General features: G+C 37.5%; 2 protein-coding genes across 6 annotated transcripts; both read left to right on the forward strand.

Moving 5' to 3' along the window:
- Nucleotides 1-531: 531 nt before the first annotated feature.
- Nucleotides 532-3,529, forward strand: LOC137137522 (serine/threonine-protein kinase/endoribonuclease IRE2-like). Its single transcript, XM_067523883.1, has 6 exons — nucleotides 532-1,223; nucleotides 1,308-1,471; nucleotides 1,554-1,783; nucleotides 1,918-2,047; nucleotides 2,124-2,224; nucleotides 2,626-3,529. The coding sequence occupies exons 1-6, from the start codon at nucleotides 701-703 to the stop codon at nucleotides 2,849-2,851; spliced, it is 1,374 nt and encodes a 457-aa protein (XP_067379984.1). The 5' UTR covers nucleotides 532-700; the 3' UTR covers nucleotides 2,852-3,529.
- A 7,711-nt stretch (nucleotides 3,530-11,240) lies between these two features.
- On the forward strand, nucleotides 11,241-17,567 carry LOC137137422 (2-5A-dependent ribonuclease-like). Of its 5 annotated transcripts, none has more exons than XR_010915724.1 (7): nucleotides 11,241-11,442; nucleotides 12,329-13,274; nucleotides 13,353-13,510; nucleotides 13,595-13,764; nucleotides 14,585-14,736; nucleotides 14,818-14,912; nucleotides 15,219-17,567. XR_010915724.1 is itself a non-coding variant. In XM_067523659.1 (7 exons), the coding sequence occupies exons 2-7, from the start codon at nucleotides 12,437-12,439 to the stop codon at nucleotides 15,259-15,261; spliced, it is 1,437 nt and encodes a 478-aa protein (XP_067379760.1). In that variant the 5' UTR covers nucleotides 11,245-11,442; nucleotides 12,329-12,436; the 3' UTR covers nucleotides 15,262-17,567. The 5 variants fall into 5 exon arrangements, 3 of the variants coding, with proteins under 3 accessions (XP_067379760.1, XP_067379762.1, XP_067379759.1); XR_010915723.1 differs by having other exon boundaries at nucleotides 11,242-11,442; nucleotides 15,238-17,567; XM_067523659.1 differs by having other exon boundaries at nucleotides 11,245-11,442; nucleotides 14,585-14,717.
- The last annotated feature ends 83 nt before the right edge of the window (nucleotides 17,568-17,650 follow it).

The raw sequence follows: 17,650 nt of genomic DNA on the forward strand, positions 1-17,650 counted from the left end.
TTGAGGGAAATAAAATGTTTATGTAAATGCATTTACTTTTTCAGTCTGTCATTGTGTTTTTTAGTAATTTTTCAGTTTTTAATACTGAATGTTGTCTGAAGTCTGAACAGATCTTTGCACTTATACTTTTTATTAGAACACTAAAAATGATTGGATTAATCTAACACCAATTTGGCAAGCACCCTTTTCTGAGTGTCATGCTCTTGTACACTGCAGTAGCATTTCATTTGTTTTGAAATAACTTAGAAGGTTTGATTATGTCACAGTATATTTACTTACTGTCTTGGACTTATTTTCAGTTGAAGGGTCGTTATGAGTGCACCTGTCTGACGGGTTTAAGGTGGGAATATCTATATTTTAGCAACATTTCTTACATTTACACCATGGAGACTGGAATGTCAAAGAAACATTGTTACAGAAACTTAAAGGAGAAATGAAACCTAAACTGAAAGGGAGGAAGGGCAGTCCATCTGTTATGTGACAACCCATCTCACGCTATGAAAAATCTCACAGTACATGTTCCTGTAAATGGGAGGAGAGAGAGTGAGAGAGAAAAAATCATTTTAGCAATCCAACCAAGAAAAAGAAGAAAAAGAAGAAGAAAAATAAGCAACATTCAGAAAACCCAAGTGATGAGGTGTGCGCTACTGCAACTGATCCGGCAGCAGCTGTTCCTGTTGTGGAATCAACATCGAATGTAATGCCATTCAACCTCGATTCCCCTAGATCGTCTGTAAAACAAAAATGGCTGCCAACCAGCATTAGATGGAGAAAAGAGTTAGAGAAGCTTGTCAGCATGGACGAAAGTGAATTAAGCAGAATTAGGAGCATTATTTATATTAATGATGCAGGCTTCCGCATTGCAATAGGAAGTGATGGTACTGAAGTCTTCTTGGGGCTCAGAGATGATGGTACTGAAGTTGCGATTAAAAGAATGTCTAAATGTAACTACCAAGTGCTGCGGAATGAGGAAGGATTTCTGCGACTTCCAGAGCTTGATGAACCATCTATTGTACGGTACGTTGACTTTGCAGAGGATGAGAACTTTGGATATCTTGCTCTTCAACTTTGTGAATGCACCTTGGAGGAGTACATCAAAAACAACGATGGTGGTCTCCCTTTAGAGAAACTTGTTCGTCAGGTTCTGGAGAGTCTGAGGGTGCTTCACTGTCAAAATCCTCAAATTCTGCATCGAGATCTCAAACCACAGAATGTGCTGATTGGTAAGACAAGTCAGAAATATACTAAAAATCACTATATGAAAAAAAGGCATATGAAAAATCTGGAATTTATAATTTATCCTGTAGATGTTAATGGAAGAGCAAGATTAGCAGATTTTGGAATAAGTCGCCGACTACCCCAGGGATCACAAACTTTGCACACCAGGAGGGCAGGAACAAAATGTTGGATGGCCAAGGAGACTTTAGTGGGACAAGCTAACATACCATATAAGTCAAACACTGATATACAGGTCAGTATTTCTGTTTCACAAATTTTACTCATGACTACATGAAAAATACTTAATCACTAAAATGTTCTTAATTAATCTTAAGGTGGCAGGGATGCTGGTTTATTATATCCTGTCTGGAGGACACCATCCTTTTGGGGACATACATGTATCCTTTGAATGTGAGTACAACATTCATAAAGGAATTTACACTTTGGACCATGTTGAAGATGTGGTGGCGAAGGATCTCATTGAGTGGATGATCGATAAAGAACCAAAGAAGAGACCTGAGGTGGAAGAATGCTTGAGTCATCCTTTCTTTTGGGACTGTCAAAAGTAAGAAAGAAATGTTCGTGGATTGACGTTTTAAATTTAGTTCAATTTATTTTTCTACTTTTTATGTAGCCTCATGAACACTTTGACATGTTTTTTTATTTATTTATATAATTTAAATTACCAACTCTTTTCAGGAGAGTAGAGTACCTGAAAAACATTGGTAACACAGAGGAGGCGCAAAACTGTCGAAAGGCTGATCAAGACCTGATTAGCTCATTGGAGAAATGTGCTGGGGATGGATCCTTCAAACAGTGGAAAACTAAGGTAACTACAATAATCAACAAATGTCATTTCTACATATCTAAACTCCACTTTATGACGAATTACTTTGCTGTTTCAGTTTCCTCCAGAGCTGGTCCACAAGATGGATGCCAAGAACAAAGCCTACCCAGACACCACACTGGGCTTACTGCGCTTTATACGCAACCTCTATGTGCACTAGTGAGTACAACTGAGTTTAAAAGTGACTCGGAGCCTTAAAGAGTTTCTCATTATTATTTATAATAATAATTATATATAAATGAATTAAACTCCTAAAATTTAAATTTTTCACATTACATTACACTTGTTGTAGTCTAATCATTATTCTAATACCCAAGGCAGTTTGACAAATTAGTGCATGTTTTAGTGTCTTTTTTATTTAAATATTAAATATTTTTAAAAATATTTAATTTAAAAAGGGACAAAAGTATATTAAAACAAAGTCAGTTTACTCACATGTTCTAGATCTTTCAAGAACTTTCACAGTGAAAATCAGCAGATAGATTTTGGTGATTATTTAAAAAAAAAAAAATATTTTATAAAAATAAGAGAGCCAATTACAAAGTTTCACTTTTTTGCAGTGCCAAGGATGCAGCCAAAGTTGATGTAATGGCATTGTTTCCTGGTTTGTTTGGATGTGTCTACAAGTTCGCCGAAAGTCAAGGGTGGAATTCAGAGACCCCTCTGAAAGAAATGTTTCAAAGAGGAGACGTGACCACCAGCTTGGTAATGACGTCAACAAGTCACGAGGAGCATCTGGGTGTCCCAGTTCAGGAGTCCCAGTCTAGTGTTTTGAAGTGTAGTTGAAATAAAAAAGGATTGTAGATTTCAAATCTAAATTTTGATTTGTACAAGCAGAAAAAACAAAAAAACAAAAACGTGACAGTAGAGAAACTGTCTCTTCACCTTAGTACTTCTATTTTATAAAGGTTTGTTTATGTCATGAGAGAATGTCATGAGCCTGGAATTCTCTTTGTTTTCTTTCTTTACATCCTGTCCTGGACTTTTATTTTGTAGTCACTCAGCCCCACTTCCTGTCAGTCTTTTAGTCTTTTTTAGTTTCTCAATTTACCTTGTTAGTCCCAATTAGGTTTCACCTGTTCCCTTGTTTATTTAAACCCAGTTCACATTTTCTGTTCGTTTGCCTTTTTGTTGATAAAGCTTTTATATTTATTATCGCTCTTCTTACCGTTGCCTCTTTGGATACAAAAATCTTTACAGAGAACTTACGTATTAACAATGTAAAACATAATAAGTTAATTTTTTTTTTTTAAAAGTCTATTTTTATAACATTTTGATGATTTTGCTAATAGTTATACACTCAAGCTTGTTGTACAGTTTATCCTTTTTACTTCTGAATTGCTTTATTCAAGTTCTATTGTAAATGACAATCTTACATTATTTAATAAAGAAATACATGATAGAAAGGACAAGAAAAGACATAATGGATGTAGTAAGCTAATAAAGTTTTTGTTACAAATAAAACTGGCCAAACTGGCACTTTTGTTTTGATTTATAGTTAGGGTCCTATAACATGCCCTTATCCTTGGACCATTGTGCAGTATAAGACAATTGGCAACAAATAGCTGAGACTCCTTGTAGAGGTGATCTTACTGGAATCTGACGCTCCTGCCGCTTCAGCACATACTTCACTCGAGATCGTTGTTAGACAAACATTGAACATTTATTGTACTTGCTTCTCAACTTAGCCGATGACAGATCAACTGTACATACAACTTTAAGCACAGTGATCTCACAAGCAGGCTGACTAGCTGTATCATCAAACAAGTTTCTCAAAGTATGTCTGAACGCGCAGGACTCACAGAACTTGTTAAGACACGTGTCCCTCTACAGCTACACACAGAACCCTTTTCTTCTACCTTGTTGCGGCCCACACCTTTCTTGTAGTCAGAGTTCCTCTGCTCCGGTTACTGTGTCACGTTTACACCCTTCAGTAGCTGAGCTAAAAACTGCATCTCTCCTTAACAAACCCTTAACATTGCATTGTTTCCTTGACCACTGGTCAACAAACTTAAAGGTATCTACAAAGGCAACCATCAAAGGCAAACTATCAAAGCCAGATGATGTCACTAAAGACATCATCAGTACATAGACACGTCACAAACACACATTACATAAACAATTACATTACACACACAAGCAAACATTACATAAAACAAGTAACTAAACTAACCCCCTTGGTTGGCTCATACACCCCTCATAATGGAAATATTAGAATCAGACGTTAAACTATGCACAGCATAGTGTGAAAAGTTTGCCATGACACTCACAGTCGGAGACCTACCTAAGAGGACCCCGACTCTCACTCCAGTTACAAATAGCGCATGATTCGGGAATGAAACAAATTCCCGAATCATGAAACAAGGCAAACTAGCCGATGAAAATAAAAGCTGTTATCATTCTGGGAGCGAAAAAAGAGGAGCAGGAACAAAGAAAGATGGTGGCAAGTGGAGCAGTGGAGACAACGATTAAATATAATAAACTAAATATCGTTAGCTAAATACTCCTAGTGTAAGTGTAACTGTGGTGAAGAGAGTTGAATAACAGAAGTTCCACTGGTATCACATTGTTTCTTCTGTTTAATTTAACATCAGTTAACTTGGCTAACTAACTTAGCAAAGCAGCCTAGTATGTTCAGCATTGCTGGAGTCACCAAAAGAGAACTTGTTAGCTTAGCTAGCAGTGTGCAAATAATCAGCTAACTCAAACAATACTTTTTCTTGGGTAAGTTGCATCCAACTGACAGGCCGCAGATGTAGCCCTTAAAGAGTCATGGTTTTTGTGTGCGGTATGTCCGCGGTACCCTCCTGGTGGCATTCTGTCAGGAGTGCAGTGTGTTTAATTCAGAAAAAGGCTCATTAAAGCCAACCTGCCGTTCGTCTTTGCAGCCAACAGGCATCGCAACGTGTTGTCCTCGTCATCAGTCCGCAGTACTGAATCCTACTGTCTGTGGATGCATTAACAAGTTCTTAATGAAAACTAGTTATAAATATGACTTATCACACAGCTGCTGTCATAACCGCTGCTGTGTTTATGTTGACTTTGTCAGATGCTGCGATGGGTAATAAAATTTCCTTTTCCTTCAGACAGGGAGTCAGATCAGGATAAGGTACCAGAATTTAGTTAAGTGGAGCTGCGTCAACATGTGGACTTGCATGACATTAATTTTAGCAGCATGCACGATGTACCAAATAAGATTAGAAACATGCTAACAGATGTGATAACTCATGCAATGCAAAGTTCAACGGCAGAAAGTTGGTGTTTAAATGTTGTGTTGACAGGTCCTTCATTTGCAAGTGACGCTCCAGCGATCAGTACAATGCAGACATGTCTTTGGAGCATATTGGCCAGCTCATGCAAAGTAATAGCACTACACTGACTGACGAATTGGAATTTGATGTCATGGTAGCGGTGCAAAAAAAGCGGAGGTAGCGGTGCTCGTCTGAAGTTAGGAAACATCTCATATGATGATATAACTAGGAAGAAAACATGTTTTCTTTACACAAGGTGAGATCCTTCCATTGTAAGCAATTTGTGCTTCTCACAGTATCTGGTATATATTTATTCCCAACACTGACCCTGCAAAGAAAGATTGGCATATGCTAAAAAGGTTACATATTGAAGAAAGGTTTGACAGCGCACCTTTTTCACACTTCCACATTTATCCACTGGAAGGAGCCAAGAACAGGCTGCCTGACGTCCGTTGTAAGTCATTACATAGGAACAATTGCAGAATCTTAAAACCCGAGTATTCGTAGCATAGCAGAAAGTTCAAGTGCGGTGCAAAAATAGACAAACTTCTCATTTTGCTTGTTTCCAAAATATCCAAAACTTAAAAAAAAAAAAAAAAAGATGGTTGCAGGCGATCAGGCGAAACAAACAACATACTTTTAAGGTGCAAAGAGGTAGCACGTACGTTCGTAATCAGCACTTCACTCTGGGCCATTATATTAAAATTGATTAAGCGCGATAGGAATTCGGCTCATACAATGAAAAAGAAGTGATCTTTAAGTCAAATGAATGTCAGTTGTCAATGTGAACTTCATGTACGTTTTCAATTCAACTTTATTTATATAGCACCAATTCACAACAAAGTCATCTCAAGGCACTTTACAGAATAAAGTCAAAGACTTTGAATGTATAGAGAGAACTCAACATTTCCCCCTTGAGCCAGCCCTGGGCAACAGTTGAGAGGAAAAACTCCCTTTAATGGAAGAAACCTCCAGCAGAACCAGTCTCAGGGTGGGCGGCCATCTGCCTTGAGAAAAGAGAAAAGACATAGAGCAACAAAAGCAACAACAAAACATTGGGCAGGTTGGTAGGACCAGTAGCTGCACACTGGAAAACACACAGCTCTAAAGCCGGAGACACCTGCAGACAGAGGCAGAAAGAGACAGAGAGAGGGAGACAGAGAAGGAGAAAGACAACTACAGGAGTGTACACAAAGTGTTAATGTCATACACTGGTGACAATTGTGGGGTGGGTTTTAAGCCTTTAAGCCTAGACTGGGATCTGGTTCCGCAGGAGAGGAGCTTGATAGCTAAAGGCTCTGCCTCCCATTCTAGCTTTGGAAATTCTGGCAACCACAGGTAGGTCTGCATTCTGAGATCGAAGTGGTCTACTGGGATGATATGGTGCTATGAGGTCTTCTATATATGATGGAGCCTGACTGTTGATAGCTTTATATGTAAGAAGCAGGGTTTTAAATTCTATTTTAAATTTAATGGGAAGCCAAAGGAGAGAAGCTAATGAAGGTGAAATATGATCTCTCTTGCTAGTTCCAGTCAGCACTCTTGCTGCAGCACTTTGGATTAATTGCAGGCTCTTTAGGTAATTACTGGGGCATCCTGAAAGTAGGGAATTACAGTAGTCCAACCTTGAAGTAACAAATGCATGGGCTAGTTTCTCGACATCACTTTGAGACAGGATGCTCCTAATTTGGGCAGTGTCCGTAGGTGGAAGATGTGAGGTAAAGGACAAATCCTGGTCAAAAATAACTCCAAGGTTCCTTGCAGTAGTACTGGAGGCCAGACTTATGCCATCTAGAGTGACAATATGGTTGGACATTATATTTCTTAGATTTTGGGCCCAAATATTATGACTTCAGTTTTGTCTAAGTTTACAAGTAAAAATTGTGGGACATCCAGGCCTTTCTGTCTTGTAGGCTTGAAGCTTGATTAACCAATTTATTTCATCTGGTTCCATAGATGAATATAGCTGGGTATCATCAGCATAGCCATTGAAATTTATGGAGTGCTTTCTAATAATGTTGCCTAAAGGAGACATATATAAAGTAAAAAGTATTGGTCCTAACACAGAGCCTTGTGGAACTCCATAGCTAACCTTTGTGTGCATGGAGGATTCATCATTAACATGAACAAATTGAAATCTATCAGACAGATAAGATTTAAACCAACCTAGTGCAGTTCCTTTAATCCCAGTTCCATGTTCCAGTCTCTGTAATAAAATGTTATGATCAATGCTATCAAATGCAGCACTAAGATCTAACAGAACAAGTATAGAGTCCATTATCTGAGGCCAAGAAAAGATCGTTGGTGACTTTTACCAGTGCTGTTTCTGTACTATGATGAACTCGAAATCCTGACTGAAAGTCTTCATACAAATTATTCCTGTACAGGTGGTCACATAATTGTTTAGCGACTACTTTTTCAAGTATTTTAGGAATAAAGGGGCGATTAGATATTGTTGTATAATTGGCTAAAATACCTGGGTCAAGACAGGGTTTTTTAGGTAATGGTTTAATTACAGCTACCTTATAGGCCTGTTTCTAAAGATAGTTGAACGATATCTAATACGAACGTATCTATTAAGTGTAAAGCTTCCTTAAGCAGTCTAGTTGGAATAGGGTCTAGCAGACAGGTTGTTGGTTTAGATGAGGTAATAATTGAAGTTAGCTCAGAGAGATCTATGGGTAAAAAGCAGTCTAACAGGGATTGGGGCCTTATTGATGAGTCTAGCAGTGTTGTATGTAAAGATCTATCTGTAATATTTAGGGGGGAGGATCAGGTGAATTCTTTCTCTAATAGCTACAATTTTATTCATAAAGAAAGTCATGAAGTCATTGCTGCTCAGAGTTAAGGGAAAACTAGGCTCAACAGAACTATGGCTCTTAGTCAGCCTGGCTACAGTGCTGAACAGAAACCGGGGGTTGTTCTTGTTTTCTTCTATTAATGATGAATAATATGCTGTTCTGGCATCACAGAGAGCTTTTTTGTACATTTTAAAACTGTTTTTCCAGGCTAAATGAGATACTTCTATCTTTCTGGAACGCCACTTCCTTTCCAACTTTCCCGTTTTAAGTTGCGTGTTTGCGAACTATACCATGGAGATCCCCTCTTCTGGTTTACTGCCTTCTTTTTCAGAGGGGCAACACTATCAAGTAGTTTTTGTAGTGAGGCTGCAGAATTAGCAGCAAGATATTCAACTTGTGCAGGAGTAACATTAAGGTGGGTACTTTCCATTGTATTGACATATGGTGAAGCAAATGATGAAAGACTCATTTGTTTACAGCTTTTTTACTTAAGGATCTGCTATAGTGGAATTTTTCCCTAACTGCTGTGTAGTCCGTTATTGTAAATTCAATAAAATGGTCAGACAGAAGAGAGTTGTGAGGTAATCTTGTTAAATTATGCCCTGCGATTCCATACGTAAGGACAAGGTCTAAGGTGAGACTAAAAGAGAGAGTGGGTTTAATAGCATTTTGGGAAAAAACAATCGAATCCAATAACGGTTTTGTGAGTTATAAAGAAAACCAGACTTGATTGGGCTTTCTGGGGTTTTTCGGATGCTGACCCAGTAGGGTCATACTGGCGATGGTAAATCATGAGGCTTTTAAGAGTAAAAGTAATCTAAATCCTTTTAGTTTTATACACGCCAATCTGTTTTTTTTTTTTAGCCCCGTGTCAAGACGGTCAGTAGATCCTTGCCAAGCCCTTCCACTCCCAGTTTAACAGCAACCTTTTCGTCACAGAGTATTACAACTTTTTTCGGCAACAGGGCGTAGCTTGAAAGACCTTTCTCTAAGTTTACCAAATCCTTAACTTACATCTGTTCCACTTAATGTGCCACAGGTTCTGGTGGACACTGACACAGTGATAGTGATTTCATGTTCATTCTTCTGTTTTATTACAGCGTTTAAAACTAAAGTAAAGGGAACTGTTTACTGAGGAAATGTAGATTTTACCACATTCCTTTAACTTTAACAAGCTGTTCCTTTAATTATATTGTAAAAAAACTTCGCTATTTCTGGTGGGAGGAATAATGCCCTGCAGTGCATACTTTGAATTATTATATTGAAAAGTAAATGAATGATGAATTCTTATCTTTAGTAAATTAATCGTTACGTTATGTTACCATATTATGTTATGTATTAATTGAAAAATAAAGAGCTTAATGGCAAAAGGAAGTCTCACCACTGAGGCTGTTTGCTTCCTTCTTCATTAAGATGCCACAGTGTAATGATCATTTGAAATGTCTTTATTAATTTTCTCCCTTTCCACGTATGGAAAACACTTTAAAGTTATTAACATTTGTCCACTAAATTTGCAAATTTTATGTTTTGCGTTAATGTGATGAAATAGCCACATCTACAAATTAAAATGCAGTCACTCTACAGTTGTATTTACTATTATCTTATTAAAACTAAAATTATACATACTTCTGTACCCTTTACAATACAATATGATAAATTAATATAATTTTATTTGAGTTTCTAAAATCCTTGACAAATTATACTTAAAACTACAATATCCAACTTAAACTAAAGTTCCCTGCTCTGGTAAGCATGAGGGCACCACAGACTGTGGACTGTTTCAAAAAACGGTAAAAGACTTTTCTGTTCAGAAAAGCGTATTAATGGAATCATTACATATAAAGCATAAAATAAAATCTAAATAGGTTTCTATGCTTTACATGCTTTTGTTTTATTGCTTTTAATCTGCTTGTGTAGCACTTTGAAATTTGCCCACAAATGTAAAGTGCTTTATAAATAAAATGAATTCTTATTATTATTGCTCAAGAACACTTTGATATAGGACTGGAGAAGCCGGGGATCAAACCAAAAGCTGGGACTGGTGGAGGACGGCTCTACCGCCTGCGCCTCAGTTGCAATCTTTAATATCATATGATATTATGTTTCATTGCGTATATTCAGAGTTTGGTTCCATATTAAGAAACCTTTAATCAATATATTCAAAATTTCATTCCACATATTTATTTACTTTCATGACATATATTCAGACTTTCATTCAGTATATTAAAAACATTCAGACTCGTTCCATTTACTCAAACATTTGTTCCATAAACTCAGACTTTCACTCCACAAATCTAGACTTTCACTCCATATATTCAGACTTTCAGTCAATATTCTCAAGTTTCATTCCATATATCCAAAGTTTTATTCCATATTCTCATTTTTCCCATTATCAATCAGTAATTACTTTTACTGTAATGAACACTCAAAATGAAAATTAATTTTACTAAGTAGACAATGAACACTGGGATTGTTAAAATATTTTTTTATAGGATCAAATATCAAAAAAGTATTTTTGATATAAAATGTGTTAATCATAATGAAGAAGCCTTTTGTCTGTAATAATGGCATTAAAACAAATAGAAGATAAACGCAACCTAAACTACTGTATTATTAAGCTGCATCGTTTTAGAGTCTTGCAGGTATCCTGGATTGACATGCCTGACACCTGGAGGCTGACATTTAAAAGTTCTGCCACGTCCCACCTTCTCTCTCTTGTTTGGCATCCAGCTACAGCAGCCATTTTTTTTTTTTTTTTTGTTCTTTGTTTGCCTTACAATATTAAATCATTTTAAAATCATTTTAAGTGTTCTTATAAAAAGTATAACTTGACAGGTTTGATTGATTATGTGGTATATTACAGTTATTTACTGCAAAGATCTTTACAGCCTTGGACTTATTTTCAGTTCAAGCATCATTATGGCTGCATGTGTCTTATAATTGTCTGATGGGTTTAAGAAGAATATCCATATTTTAGCAACAGTTTTTGCATTTGGACTATAAAGACTGAAAAGTCAAAAAAAAAAAAAAAAAAAAAAAGAATCAGAAACTTAAAGAAGAAATGAAACCTAAACCAAAAGCTAGGAATGGAGTTCAACCTGTTACTTCACAACCCATTTCATCTCTCCAGTCTTACCCAACCTTCAACAACGCAAGACAATACATTTTCCTGTAAATGGGAGGAGCAGGCAAATAAAAGGAGAGTGAGAGAGATGCAGCTTGTGGGAGCTTCAGAGAGGAGTTGAAACTGTTGTGTTTTAATTTTACAGCAACAACCTTTATTGTTATTGAGCACATATCGCAGCGGACATACAACTTCAATACTGTAAGTTTCAAATACAATCCTCCTTAATTTATCTTAATAATTTAAAATATTTTTATTGTTATTCAATATGTGTAAAGAAGTAAACAAACACTGCAATAGGTTTTCTGTTGAAATCTGATCTGAACAAGCAAGTGTGCTTTTAGTTAAGCTTTTAAACTTGGCAGTGGTAAAAAGCAGGAAGTTCATAAAAAAGGGTTTAATGCTTCCTGCTACGTTCTAGAAATGTAGCTAAATGTCACACAGGTGCAGTTTAGCCCTTGTTATGTTAAGGAAGTTGTTCATAACTTGAAAACTGGTAGGTATTAAAAGTGTAATGTTTTATTTTTTTCCACTTTCAAACATTATGGCAAAGATTTATGATGTTTGTTAACTGAAAGTGGCTTCTTCAGCATTGCTCTGTTATCTAGTGTGTCCATGAGAGTGGTGGGCTCTGTTAAAAGGGCATTTTGTATCTGTATTTTAAGAAGTTCCTGTAAAAATTACAAAGCACACACAAAGCCTTCATATGTTATTTCAGGACAATAGTGACTCCACTTGCCTCTCTATCAATAATAAACTAATAGTAGAATTAATCCCTTTCTGACAGTTTCAACCTAATAACTGAGAAATTATAACCTTGTAAAAGTAGCATTAATTTGCACAGGTGGTTATAATGTTGTGCCTGATCGGTGTATGTGCCAATTAGGTTGAATGGTTAGCATACAGACAGGTTTGCACGTTCATAGCAGTTAGCAATGCCCTTATTTTTAGATCCTCAAACTGGGTAAAAGTGGCTAAGGTATACGATGTAAAAATATCATAGTTTTGTAAAAAAAAAAATAAATAAGAGTCTGTAAAGTGTTTCAACATTTTACAGTTACTTTATTGGGTTATCTTTTCCTCTCAGGTGTACCAGTTCCATTTTGATAGGCAGTTCTAGCAGCTAGGCCTAGTCCTACACCTGGAGACGTCTGAAGGTCTGACATTCATAAGCAAAGTCCACCTACAGCTGCAAATGGAACAAAGCCTAACAGAAGTGCCTCACAGCAACCCTACAAGCGATAACATCGGAGAGGAAATGCCCACAGTCGCTGAGGAATATGGCAACGTCTCAGTTCAAGAATGTCAGCCGTCTGGAAACGGCCATGCACTTACATCAAATGGAAAGCGGAGCTCTTTTCAACTGACTATAGAAGAAAAGTCACCAGAAGAAGAGTTCCAAACCTTTGGCAGGTCGGAGGATCTGATGTCGACTGAACACCTTTTTAACATAAATGGCCGACTCTTAATTTCTCTTGATTTTTCCTATGCAAAAATTAAGAAGCGCCTTAAGCATACTACTTCACATGCAGTTTCCTGCACAAGAGTAGAACCAAAAAGGCTGCAATTGAGCAAAAGGTGGAGAGAAAAACTAGACAAGTTTGAAACCAGTGATGAAGTCACCAGTGTTGGCACCTTGATGTCTATCGATGAAAGTCTCTATATTGCAAAGGGTAGTGATGGCACTTACATTTTTCTGGGGCTGAGATATGATGGTACAGAAATTGCAATTAAGAGAATGGCAAAGACTAACGACAACTACCAAGAGCTGAAGAATGAAGAAGTATTTTTCCGATATCTAGCCCTTTCCGAATCACCTTTTCCACAATACTGTGACGCGGTAGAGGATGACGACTTCGGATATCTGGCTTTTAAACTTTATGAATACAACTTGGAGGAATACATTTTGGCCAAAAAAATGGATTTTCCATTAAAGAAACTTTTCTACCAAGTTCTACTAGCTTTAAGGGTGCTTCACCATCACACTCCTCCGATTCTCCATGGGAATCTTCAAATGAAAAATCTTTGGATTGGTAGGTTAAACAAATAAATAAATATTGATGAATATATAATTTTGTTTACTAAATCAATCTATCCCGTTCATTTTGCAGATATCAAGGAAAACATACGACTGGCCGATTTCACCAAAAGTAAATGCTTACTCACCGTCCAAACTATTCGACCAGATTTAGGGCCAGAATGGGCGATGAAGAGTGAGACTTTCAAAGACAAAAACGAGATAGAAGACATACTAAACAAAGAATTACAGGTTAGGTTTATTTTTTTGTTAAGCTTGTTTTGACAATTAAAAACAGACATTCACTAATTAAATTTCATTTTGCGAACATTTAAGGAGGCTGGAAAACTGTTTTTCCGCATTTGTGAATGTGTGGTCCCCATTCATAAAAAGCCTCTAGATATGCTGCTAAATGATCTCATTGACGAAATGATCATTGAAAAGCCACAGAGCAGATCTACATCTGAAAAATGCTTGAATCACCCCTATTTCTGGGTCGAAGAAAGGTAGAATCTCTTTTATCACATGCAAAATGTTCTTTTTTATTTACCTTTGTTATTATATGGAACTAGCACAATGTTAACAAGGGTCCATAGTCCCGCTGGTGTCTTTGTGACACAGTGGTGCTTCCAGCTAATTTTCCATTGGCTAAAAGGCTGATTCTAAGCAGGGTACAATGTTAATCCTTTTACACAGAGGTGTGTTAAATTAAGGGATTTCTGTAGTTAGTTTAAAGAAATGTTTTATGATGGAAACTAGCTCATGGTTGTTTATTTTCACTATAATAAAAACAATAGAAACCACAGTAAACGTCAGTGTTATATTTAGCTGCCAGGCACAAAAATATGGAGTTTCACTCAAAGCAGCTTAATGTGATTGGTTTTTACTGACAAATCAGAAAAAAGCAAACAAGACAGAGGTTTACAAAACAGTCATTTAAACTAGTCATACAATAATCTAACAAATGTAGATCAACCAAACTAAGCCAAGCGTTTACACCACATGCACTTTTGAGCCGGCCCATTGACTTAAATTTTCAAATTGTAACAAAAAGTTATCTTTTACAGTGTTAACTACCACTGAGGATGATGGGAAAGCCATTAGTGCATGTATTTAGTCATAAACCAACAAATTCAGAATAAAATGAAGTAGAATAAAGTAGTACAGAACTCACAGTGACTTACCTTAAGCCCTTCATCTTTTGTTGTCAATTGTTTTAAATTACCCTTTTTTATTGCTCTTAGTACCAGCATTTTTGTCTCTTTGATACAGTAAAAATTCAAGTACTTTGAGCTTTGTTAAACATGCAGCTTAATCTTTTTTCAGGAAAATTCGATTCCTAAAAGAGGTTGGAAACAACAAGCAAGTGGCAATGTATCAAAATGCTGACCTGAAATTAATTGCTTCATTTAACAACTACATGGAGGCTGGATCTAATATTCTACAATGGAAAAATGAAGTGACCATAGCGCTTTATTGTTTGTTTGTTTTTTTGTTTGTAATTCATTCCTCATTTTAAACATAAAACCAAATGTAAATTTAACTATTTGGTGTTTTAGGTCTTACCGTTACTCCAGAAGATTGAAGGCAATAAACCATACAATGAAAGTCCATTTGGATTACTGCGCTTTATAAGAAACGTGCATGAACACCCGTAAGTTAAAGTCAATTAGTGAGAAAGTGAGAAAATTATATTTTGACAAGTACTACACTTCAGTACAATTTTTAATCAAGCATTTAAAAACAATGTGTGTGTGTTTTATAGAATATTACTTCCTTATGCTATGCAACCGTATTCATCTCGAATACCAGAATTTAAATAACAAAACCTTTTACAATTTAATAAAAATAATGTGGAAAAAATACAATGGAAATAATTCCCTACAAAGTGTTACAAAATTATCTATCAAACTTAATCAGCAGTTGGCTTTTGCTCGGTGTTAAACATTCATTTATGTAGTTTTCCTTCTCCATCGCAGCCCCAAGGATGCCCCTCACTTTGATGTGATGAAGACATTTCCTGATCTCTTTGGATGCACTTACAAGTTTGCAAAAGAGCATGGGTGGACTTCAAAGACCCCCTTGAAGGAAATGTTTCAAAGAGAAGACATCACCACCAGCTTTGTAATGTAACGCCACCAACAAGGCTTGAGTAGCACTTTTTACTAATTTTGTTCGATCGAGATAATAAAATTTTACTTATGACGGAAATACTTGTCATTTTTCAGATCAGCATACCCTGATTATGTAGCCAAGACACACACACACAAATACACATAACTCAATCAGATTGCTCCAAGATTTTTTACCTTTAATAAACACATCAATATTAGATTTGATCAATCTATGTTTAGAAATGGGATATGTACCAAGGGCCAATGAGGTTGCTGTGATCAAACCCCCACTTAAAAAAAATCTTGTGCTGATGCAGGTGTTAGCCAATTACAGACCAGTATCCAATCTCCTGCTCATTTTTAGAATCCTTTAAGTAGTTGCAAAACAATTATTAGACCACTTACTGTGATGAATCTTGGATTCATTTTTGACCAGGATTTGACCAGATTTACCTCACACACAAAACTTATTTGTTTGTTTATTTATTTACTGTAATTCGCTACTGTTGGGGTATCCTGATAACTCCTTACAAAGCCTTCAATTGATCCAAATTAATCCACCACTGCATGTCATTAACTTTGTGTTAATTTCTCTCCCGTAGTTGTCTTTGCCCATCTCTGCAGGTGTCCCTGGCTTTGGAGTTGTGTGTTTTCCAGTGTGCAGCTCCTAGACCTACCAACGTGCCCAGTGTTTTGTTATTACTCTTTGCTTTCCTCTCCCGACTTTCCACTCACCCCAACCGGTCAAGGCAGATGGCCGCCCACCCTGAGCCTGGTTCTGCTGGAGGTTTCTTCCTCTAAAGGGAGTTTTTCCTCTCCACTGTTGCCTATGGCTTGCTCAAGGGGGAATTGTTGGGTTTCAATGTGCTTTAGTGATGGCAGAATGTCATTTGCAGAGAATTGCAACATTTATATAAATGCCTAAGAAGAGCCCACCCACCCACCTGCCTGAATGACTACAGGCCAGTGACACTCACTCCAATCATTATGAAGTGTTTTGAGAGAGTGGTGCTGGCCCACATTCAGAGCAGCATACCTGACACTATTGACCCCCTGCAGTATGCCTACCGGCCCAACAGGTCCACCTCGAATGCCATTGCTGCTGCCATCCACTACTCCCTTTCTCATCTGTAAATAAGGACTCATACCTCAGGATACTTTTCATCGACTACAGCTCCGCCTTCAACACGGTCATCCCCCAAACTCACCCACAGACTGTCCAGACTTGGTGTCACCACACCCTCTGTGACTGGCTCCTAGACTTCCTGCCTGGCAGGCCTCAGTCTGTCAGGATTGGTAACAGGACTTCAGCCAGACTCATCACAAACATTGGCACTCCGCAGGGTTGGGTACTCAGCCCCATGCTCTACACCCTGTTCAACTATGACTGTGTCGCCTCCCACAAGGACAACATCATCGTGAAGTTCGCGGACGACACCGCAGTGACAGGACGCATTGCTGGCGGTGACGAGGCAGCCTACAGGAGGGAGGTGGCCAGTCTGGTGTCATGGTGTGGAGACAACAACCTCACCCTCAACATGGACAAGACGAAGGAAATGATAGTGGACATGCGAAAGGACAGGAGAACGCATCAGCCACCGCGCAAACGCCTGCAGAGAGTGGTGAAGACTGCACAGAAGATCACCTGGACTCCACTGCCCTCTCTGCAGAGCATCTACCACTGCAGAGTCCACAGGAGAGCTGCGTCCATACTCAAAGACCCTTCCCTCCCCCAGCACGGACTGTTCACACTTCTACCCTCAGGACGGAGGTAGGTACAGAAGTGTGAAATGCAGAACCTCAAGGCTGAAGAACTCTTTCTTCCCCTCTGCCATCAGACTCCTAAACAGCTGACAGGAGTTTGCAACCATGAACATAACATAACATAACTGTTACACGGACACAACTGTTTACATGGACACAACTGCTTACGAATCACATTTTGTATTTGCACACAATTTTTTTCAGAATTGCACTACCTCACTTTATTGCCTTACTCAGAACTGCACTACCTCACCTTTATTGCCTTATTGCTCTTATTTTGTTTGCTCTTATTTGTATTTTATTTGTATTTTATTTAATTTCTATTTTTTGTCAATTCTCATGTGGAGAGGCAAAGTAAGAATTTCATTGTACATTGTACATTGTACTATCTGTGCATATGACAATAAACACTTGAATCTTGACTGAAGAAACTGAATCTTTGAATCTTGATCTCAATTATAGTGGCAAGTTTTGCCCTTTTATTGTGAAGGAAAGGTTCTAGTTCCGTTTTGTC

Source organism: Channa argus, chromosome 12, assembly GCF_033026475.1.
Source record: "Channa argus isolate prfri chromosome 12, Channa argus male v1.0, whole genome shotgun sequence".
Taxonomy (NCBI): domain Eukaryota; kingdom Metazoa; phylum Chordata; class Actinopteri; order Anabantiformes; family Channidae; genus Channa; species Channa argus.

Bases quoted from the DNA above. Each gene is read 5' to 3' on its own strand.
- LOC137137522 (XM_067523883.1), top strand. From the start codon at position 701: ATGCCATTCAACCTCGATTCCCCTAGATCGTCTGTAAAACAAAAATGG. The intron at 1,224-1,307 runs GTAAGACAAGTC...TTTATCCTGTAG, and splicing joins ACCACAGAATGTGCTGATTG to ATGTTAATGGAAGAGCAAGA. The intron at 1,784-1,917 runs GTAAGAAAGAAA...AACTCTTTTCAG, and splicing joins TTCTTTTGGGACTGTCAAAA to GAGAGTAGAGTACCTGAAAA.
- LOC137137422 (XM_067523658.1), top strand. From the start codon at position 12,437: ATGGAACAAAGCCTAACAGAAGTGCCTCACAGCAACCCTACAAGCGAT. The intron at 13,275-13,352 runs GTAGGTTAAACA...TTCATTTTGCAG, and splicing joins AATGAAAAATCTTTGGATTG to ATATCAAGGAAAACATACGA. The intron at 13,765-14,584 runs GTAGAATCTCTT...ATCTTTTTTCAG, and splicing joins TATTTCTGGGTCGAAGAAAG to GAAAATTCGATTCCTAAAAG.